Genomic DNA, 8,683 nt, shown 5'->3' with positions numbered 1-8,683 from the left:
ATTACTTATGTCTATATAGTGAATATACTTCATATGTATATTTTATAATTTGTATAATAATTAGTTAATAAAATTTAATAATTTATATACTAGTATATGAGAACCATATATAAAATAGATATATGCTATCATATTAAGTGTAGGCATATAATATATTATTATTTTAGATAAATATCAACTAGTTAGATATTAATTATTTATAAATTTTTTAAAATTTTATAATTAAATAGAGATTCTATTTGCTAGTTATATAAATTTAATATTAGTTCTTTTATTTATTTATTTATTTTATTAATTATTAAATCTTATTCGAAAAATAAAAAGATAAACAATTTGAATTCGACTCGACTCGAATTTATTTGTGGAACGGGCTCGAGCTTAAATTGAAAATTATCTTATCGAATCAAGATCAAACAAAGAAAAAAAAAAAAAAAAAGCGAGTTAGAATATTTCGAATCTACCTGAGCTCGATAAGTTAAATACCAACTCCAATTCGATGACAGCCCTATCTACAAACCTTATGCTTACTTTGTCGACCCTTATTTTCAGAAAAATCTTTACCGACATTAATATCGAAGTTATCCTCTTTCTGTCACCACACGTACATACAGAAGCTCTCCTGTTCCTAACCTTCCCTCTATTCACCAATTAAACTGCACATAGTCAATGCAAAGTGAGGGCCGTTCGTCTTCTATCTCAAACTTTGATGGAACAAAGACGCGACAACAAGTAATGAGGTGGGCCCCTAACAAGTGAAGGCCGTTTTCGACCTTTGACTACACAACTACCCGCGTTATAACGCTGCTCCTGCGCTCCGGCGATGTGACTGCCCATGGGATCCAAATCTCTCTCTTTGTTTCCCACGTCCCGCAAAACACTTTCTAAAATTCCCAACTGTATTTTGTGACAGAAAACATGTATATAAATAAGCTCAGGAATCAGACAAGACAGTGGAATCCTAAACCTTTTGAACTGTTCTCTGATCCAAAAGAAACGCAATTTGTCTGCAATTGAAAAAGCAGGTCAAGATGGGTGAGAAAGGGCAGACAATTATGATGGCGTTGACGGCCTTTTTCTTTCTGGGTATGTTCGCAACTTTCCCTGCAGGCTGTTTCTCAGACTCCAATCAGCACCCTCAGAGCAAGAAAAAGTCCGTCCACCTCGCATCCCCTAATCGCTTTGGCTCTTCAGTTATTTTTCCTGTTCAAGGAAACGTTTATCCTCTTGGGTATGGCTTTTGATTCTTTACTTGGATTCTTAGGAAGCTTTTAATCATAACGCCGCACCGCTGATTTCTTGCTCAATTTTGGGACCTGTTCATTTTCTACTTCTACTTCCTTTTCTTTTATTTCTTGTATGGGTGTGTTCGTTTGAGTTTTCGAGGCTTCAATTTGTTGACTTGGTTGAATGTTCGAATATTCGTTATCTTTTGAATTATAGAATACCTAACCCCTTTGTCTCAATTTTGCCTAATCTGTTGGACTAGCTTAATTTTCAAGTTATCTTACAAATTTTCTCTAAAAGTGATCTTAAATTGATTTCCTGTTTGGTTTTCTTTTTAATATATATTTCACTGCTGTTTGTTTGATTTTATATTGAAATTTGATTCTGTGATGATTTCACTATTCTATTGTTTGAATTATTAGATTCAACACATGGTTTTCGCGCACTCTCTTCCCTTATTAGTGGTGATATGGCTGCGAATGCCCTCATTATGGAACGGAGTATATAAAGCAACTATTGTGGATGCTGAAACGTTACAGTACTTTTTTTTTTCTCTACCGATTTTTCAAATGGTCATGTTCCTAACGTTATTTGATTTCTCCTTCAAACTCAACTTCTTGCATCAGACTTTCACAAGCCATTTCTAAGGCTGCATTTCCCATAAGTTTTTATTTTGTTTACCATCTGTATGTTAGTTTTCCCCGTCTAAGAGTTGAAGGTATCATAACTTCATTTTGTGCCTGTTTTAAATGGGCTTTTCAACTTATGCTTATTAAAAAGCTTAAGGAACTATATCTCTGAATTTGACAGGTACTACTTTGTAACCCTCAAGATAGGCCATCCGCCTAAGCTGTACGACCTTGATATTGATTCTGGCAGTGACCTCACTTGGGTCCAATGCGATGCACCTTGTACCGGTTGCACCAAGGTTAATTTTTACATTAGACTAAGAAAATAATCCAACCATCTGGTTCTAATAATGTGCTGACCGAGTTCTTTTGTGTGTTGTCGTTTCCTTGTGCAGCCCCGTAATCGACTTTATAAACCGAACAATAACGTTGTCACTTATGCAGATCCTGTGTGCGCTGCCATGCGCTACCCGGGAAACCAGAAGGCGAAGGACCCTAATGAGCAGTGCGACTATGTGGTCACATATGCTGATCATGGATCTTCCCTTGGTGTGCTGGTCAAGGACTACTTTCCCCTTCGCTTTACCAATGGCTCCATCATTGGTCCCCGTTTGGCCTTTGGGTGCGTATCAGTTTCTCTTATAAAAAATGGGCACTTTCAATGTTAATTTGGTTACTAAAAATAACAGGATGTGAATCCTGAAAGCATTCTTTTTGAAAAAAGAAAAACAAAAATGCAAGTTGGTCAGCTTTTGGCATGGCTTGAGCTTTATACCTCTAATTCATGTTTAATTAATGCCATGTTTGCCGCCGTATGCTGTTCCTCTTGTCTGCAGGTGTGGATATGACCAAAAATATTCGGGGCCGCACTCTCCACCATCCACAGCGGGAGTCTTGGGCCTCGGCAATGGTAAAGCAAGCATAGTGTCACAATTGCATACTATGGGTTTAACACGGGATGTAGTAGGCCACTGTTTAAGTGGACGACGGGGAGGATTCTTATTCTTTGGAGATGACCTTGTCCCTTCTTCAGGAATCATATGGTTGCCAACTTCACGCAATTCTCCGGAGTAGGCAACCTCCAACGTCCCTTCTTGTATCATTTTTTTCTTTTTTTCCTGCAATGTGTGTAGGATCATCATGCACTCACAAAGAATTCATGCTAGATGATCTATTTCAGGTACCACTACACATCAGGACCAGCTGAACTTCTTTTTGGTGGAAAGTCTACTGGGGTAAATGGTCTCCTCGTTGTCTTTGACAGTGGAAGTTCTTATACATACTTCAATTCCCAAGCTTACCGAGCCACAGTCAATCTGGTGAGAATGCAAAGGTTTGCATTCTTCTACAAATTGTTCTTATGAGCAAAACCTGACTATTATCCCCTATCTCAGCTGACAAAAGAATTAAATGGAAAGCCATTGAAGGATGCACCAGAGGACCAATCACTCCCAATCTGCTGGAAAGGCACAAAGCCTTTCAAATCTGTTGGTGATGTCAAGAACTACTTCAAGCCTTTAATACTGAGCTTTACACATGCCAAGAATGTTCAGCTACAATTAGCACCTGAAGCATATCTTATTGTTACAGTAAGCACTTACTGAAAATCCCTTTTATAGCTTTCTCTGATTTTTCATTAGGTTTCCTGCAGTATAGTGGATAGAGAAATAGGTTATGAAACATGTCTAACAAGTTCACTTTCAGAAACAAGGCAATGTATGCTTGGGAATTTTGAATGGCACCGAAGTAGGACTCAAGAATCTAAACATAATTGGAGGTAAGAAGCCCTCTAAAGCAAAATGCTTCTGGATGATTATTACAAAGACACAATGCTACAGTTTGCACTAATTTATTTTCTCATTTGTCAGACATATCTTTGCAAGACAAAATGGTGATTTATGACAATGAAAAGCAGCAAATTGGATGGACTCCTGCAAATTGTGAGAGGCTTCCAAGGTCCTGAACCACTATCTCCTAATACTCTTACTTTACTGTGATTCTGCGGAGAGCTTTTCTTACAGGAATTTCTTTTCTGTTCATTAACAGTGCGGATCGTGATTCTAGTGAAGGTTTTTCTCATCATTATGCACTTATTCTACCTGAGGATTTCCCTGCAACTTATGCTTCATGAGAAGATCAATAAGTGGCTAGCAAAAAGCTTCAAGGCAGAAGAATAGGCAAAAGTATAGACAATGTATCCTGTATGTTGTTGTTTACTTGCATTCGTTTAGTCATAGAAGGTTAACAAGAATTCATATCTTATAGTGTTGTCTAGAAGGTAGCAAATGTAAATGGGTATATTCCATACATATGTTGGTTACTAACATTTCATAAATTCAAATGCACCGGCATTAACTTGATACAATCTTTTTCAATTTTTCCTACGAGCTTAAATTCAATCAGACATAGGTTCGGATCCATGCTTCAATCTCATCTTATCTCATTCTATTCGCATAGCACTCTTGAAAGACCCAAATGCTTTTTTTCCCCTCAAATGAAGCAAATTATGGCTTGGGAAGAATAAATAATCAAAGCCATTAATTTTTATTTATTTATATTTTCTCTTTGAAATTTTAAATTTCTTATTACAATCAATGTTCCTATAACACTTTCATGTGTGATCATTCAATATTGCAGGATTTTGATCGCTTATATCCCATTCATTAATAGATCAAAGTGACATGCACTTCATATTTGACTTTATTCATTTATAAAATAAGAGACATTGTTATTAACGAATGTAGATAACAAGTTCAAGTGCCAAACAGCTTCCTTGGCGCTATGCGTTATGCTCTACAAGCTCCACCAGAAGAACGCACTATCGTGCAATACGATACGAAGCTCTGACTTCTCCTTTTTCAAGAGCTCCATGCTTCCCCAACTAACAACATGAGATTGTAATCCTCAGCAACATCTTCAACTTAGAGTCCTCTACAGTGTACCCCTACTAAACGATCTATTTAGTCGACAATTCCAGAAACCACCTTTGTGACAACTTTTTTATTGCTTTTATATCAAACAACATTACATTGGACAAATGTGTTGGTACCATAGTTTTAAATTTCATACCGTACCGGCCGGTATGGCCGAAATTTTTCTTACCAGCCGTCTGGCCGGTACAGGTACTATATTTATTTCGTACTGGCCAAAATATCGGCCGGTACCGGACGTACTGGCCTCAATTTCGACCTATACCGGCCGATATTTCGGCCAATGTTTTTTTTTTCATTTTTTCAAATTACAAACTTATTTTTTAACCCACAATTCAGACTAGATTATTTATAATTTTTATATATATTTATATATAATTTATTTATATATAGACTATTATTTTAGAATATAATTTTTATATGTAATTTATTTATATATCGAGTATTCCGAAATGTTATCTCGAAACGCTATCCTGAAACGGTACCGGTACCGAAATATTTCGTTCCAATGCCTTGACCGGTACATCATCCGGTACGGTATTCAAAATATTGGAACTTGGTACTATTGTTCCATTTCATCTATATTTTTTCATTTGAAATAACGTTGTATTTTCATCAAATCATGTCAATTTATCGGTTTATTTTTATGTCTTTATAGTTATAGCACTTCTCTCTTCGTGATATGCCAATATAATATTGGTGCAATGATAACAATTGCCTTCTCTCTCCTTGCGCGTATTCTAGTTGCTTTGTCTTATAGATTGGCATCTAACTAAAAAAGATCTGTATAATTTACCTTCTGCTACATCCAGATCTTTTTTCCCTGGGGTTTATGATGGGTAGAATTTGATAATTGCACTGTCAAGTTTGTAATCAATTTTCTCTTTGAAAGTGCCTTCTTCCCTCATGATGTAGGTGAGAGTAGCATTGCTAAAAAGTTGAAGTTTTGTTAAAACTCCGTATGTTCTTGGAGGTTTTGTCATGGGCTTCCTTCAATCACAGCAAGAACACAACCAAGAGCAGAGAAAAACAATACATGACTTTGAACAAGAAAGAAAAGAAACCCAATAACTCAATTCTTTATTCTTGGAGCTTTCGAGGAACCTCCAACCTCCGAATGAACTTCAATTTTAACAAGTCTGAACAAGCACTCTTATATAAGTTTCCAGTTTCTTATACTCGTTCTATGCTACAAAATTAAACGTAGTCATTTTATTACAACTAAGATTAAATGCAATGTATAGTCCTTCACTCCCGCGTGATGCCTTTTATCTCCTAAATGCACAGCTTCACTTAATTCCTTACTCACCATTTTGATCTCCCTTTCTGTTAAAAGCCGTTGCTTCCCAAAATGCATAGCTTCACTTAAGTCCTTATGCATTGTGTTCAAGTCGTGTTTCGCAGTCCGAGTAGTTCCGCAAGGCCCAATCTCCACGAAACCTGCAGCTAAGAAGAAAGAGAGCTCTGGTGACCTTCAGGGTCGCTCCGATGCCTAAGTCAATGGGTTATTCTCTGGCGAAGAAGAGAAATACAAAACATGGTAAGATTATTAGATTGATTGAGTGAACTTCCCCCCTAGAAGGGTTCTCTCTTATTTATACATGTTTAGGGTTCCTCTATTGAGAGAGATCGTGGCATGTCAGGCATCAGGCCTGCCACCACTCATTCTCTGTAGCTCTAGTAGGTGTCAGGTCGCAGGCGAGCCATCCTTTGTTCATGGAACGGGCCATTGCATGCCGGCACCTCCCTGCCATGCAAGTGCGTGCTAGATCATGGGCTAGCCATCCTTTGTACGCGGAACGTGCCGTTGTGCGTCAGATTCTCTGATACTGGCAAGGTTTGCTTCACGCCTTGGACCTGTGACCCTGGGACCGAGCGCGTGCCGCTGTTTGAATGTAGGAGTGCGTCCGATCCAGTGACAGGTTTGTCACTTCTCCGACCCCCGGGACGTTCCCTCTGATGCTCCAGAGCCCGTTGTTGACAGGCCGCCGAGGGTTGGTTTGTCCTTGCTTCCAGATCCTCTCGCCCCAGGCTCCCAACTTCCTCCCTTGGGCCAGTCATTCCATAACTTGCTCCATTTGGACTCGGGCCCTTCTAGAATGTGTTGCGCGCTCGATCTTTAATTCTATGGCCCAAGACCTTTAGCCTCCTCCTTTCGGCCTGGGCCCCGTGGTTGGGCTTTCCTAGGTTTGGGCCCTTCCGGGATGGACCTTCCCTCACAGTACCTCGCGAATTCCTACCATGGTGACGGGGTGGGAATTCCATTCTTTCTTGTTACGGTTCCGCCCTTTTGTTCCGTTGTTCCAGGTTTCTCGAGCGCCCCCCCCCCCCCAACTTTTAGTTTTGTCGGTTCGACTTCCTGAGGCTCCTCGCTTGCTTAATAAATGCATCTTCTCATTCCCGGCGATTGTCCCACTTCCTGAGGACCGATGGGACGTGCAGACTATTCTTATGGCCGCTTTGGCATCTTACTGGTGCTTGCCGAGTACTGCTCTGTCTCAATGGCTGCTACCCGTGCTGTTATTTCGGCTATTGGTGCCGCGTGGCACTCACCAACGTCACAGGCCCAAGCGTCGTTTTGCTTCCCAAGCCTCCTCTTGCTGCTTTCTTCTCCTATTTAAGCCACTTTCCTCCCCCCTCTTCTCCTTCCACCTTCGTTTTGCCTTTCTCGACCTTTCTTCCTCTTCTCCTTTTCGTTCTCAATTTCCTAGCAATTATTCCCCTCCCCCTTTCTCTCGTTCGGCAGTTCTTCCTTCACCCTTCGTTCTTCATCCTTTCTACTGCTTTCTACCGTTTCGATGGCTCCCACCGACGTCGCTGCTTCATTCTTCGGGGGGAAACGCTGGGTTTCCTCTATCACTGGCACCGACCTTAGAGTGTTTGCTCCAAGTACGGGATTCCCCCCTCCATGATTCTGGAGATGCCACAGAGCGAACATGCCATGAGCCCTGACGGCTCTGCAACAAGGGTTGCTCTCTTCCAGCGAATGTTCGCCAACAGTCTTCGTCTCCCGTTCTGCCGCCCGGTTCGAATTACCTTGGATTGGCACCGTCGCAGCTCCATCCTAATGCGTGGCGCCTCTTGATTTCCAGTTATATCATCTATAGGATGGTTTTGAGCAAGACCCACGAGGAGTACCCAGACTTGACACCACGATAGTTCTTCTATGCGTATCGACTCGTCTACTACTCAGGCAACATTGTCAATTTCTAGGCCCGGTCCTCTATCTGCAAAATTACTTCGCTCGAGCAGCGTCACTCGAGCATTAAAGAATGGTCCCACAAGTTATTCTTCGTGTCCGGCCCAGACTGGGAATACCCCGAAGGGGAGGCCCCCCACAGAGAGTTCCCCACTCAGGCGTCTTGGGGGTATCCTCCATCAACTGAGAGTCTGGAGCTTACCCTCAACAGGAGGAAGGAGGCCCGGTATAAGTTGGTCACGGCCTGGGTGCGGGCTCACCCGGGAGTGTCGAACACCGACGTGATTCTTTCGGATGAAAACATCTGCGACTATTTGACTGCTCCCGACCGCTTATATGCCTTGGCAAGAAATTTCCTGGGTAGTGTCCCCCCTCCCGAGACCCCCCCCTCCCGAGACCCGCCCCTCTCGTCGAAAGCGGGTCGCGCATCCTTCTAGCCGTCAGGCCAAATGACCGAGAGTGAGTTGTGACTCGCCCCCTCCGAGCGGTGTCGCCACGGGCTCTACTCCCTCTGGGGTCGGGTTGGGGAGTCTGGAAGTCACTCCCAGTTGTCTCACAGCCAGGAGTCTGTTCTCGCGGAGGTTCCAACACCCTCGTCATAGGGGACGACATCCTTCCCGAGTGGTCCCAGTCCTGCTGCTAGCCCTTCTGCTTCAACCAGTTCTTGGCTTGCCGAATCCTTCCAAAGCCCGTTGCCCCCT

General features: G+C 41.6%; 1 protein-coding gene across 4 annotated transcripts; it reads left to right on the top strand.

Annotated features, from left to right (window-relative positions):
- Positions 1 to 787: 787 nt before the first annotated feature.
- LOC109020466 (aspartic proteinase Asp1-like) lies at positions 788 to 4,860 on the top strand. Of its 4 annotated transcripts, none has more exons than XR_004798495.1 (10): positions 790 to 1,228; positions 2,035 to 2,152; positions 2,249 to 2,475; positions 2,690 to 2,923; positions 3,034 to 3,172; positions 3,248 to 3,442; positions 3,558 to 3,630; positions 3,722 to 3,809; positions 3,900 to 4,036; positions 4,598 to 4,860. XR_004798495.1 is itself a non-coding variant. In XM_019002930.2 (9 exons), the coding sequence occupies exons 1-9, from the start codon at positions 1,029 to 1,031 to the stop codon at positions 3,982 to 3,984; spliced, it is 1,359 nt and encodes a 452-aa protein (XP_018858475.1). In that variant the 5' UTR covers positions 790 to 1,028; the 3' UTR covers positions 3,985 to 4,220. The 4 variants fall into 4 exon arrangements, 2 of the variants coding, with proteins under 2 accessions (XP_018858483.1, XP_018858475.1); XR_004798496.1 differs by having other exon boundaries at positions 4,622 to 4,687; XM_019002930.2 differs by lacking the exon at positions 4,598 to 4,860 and having other exon boundaries at positions 3,900 to 4,220.
- Positions 4,861 to 8,683: the final 3,823 nt, after the last annotated feature.

This window comes from Juglans regia, chromosome 15, assembly GCF_001411555.2.
Source record: "Juglans regia cultivar Chandler chromosome 15, Walnut 2.0, whole genome shotgun sequence".
NCBI lineage: Eukaryota > Viridiplantae > Streptophyta > Magnoliopsida > Fagales > Juglandaceae > Juglans > Juglans regia.
This window is presented reverse-complemented; position numbering and strand designations above follow the sequence as displayed.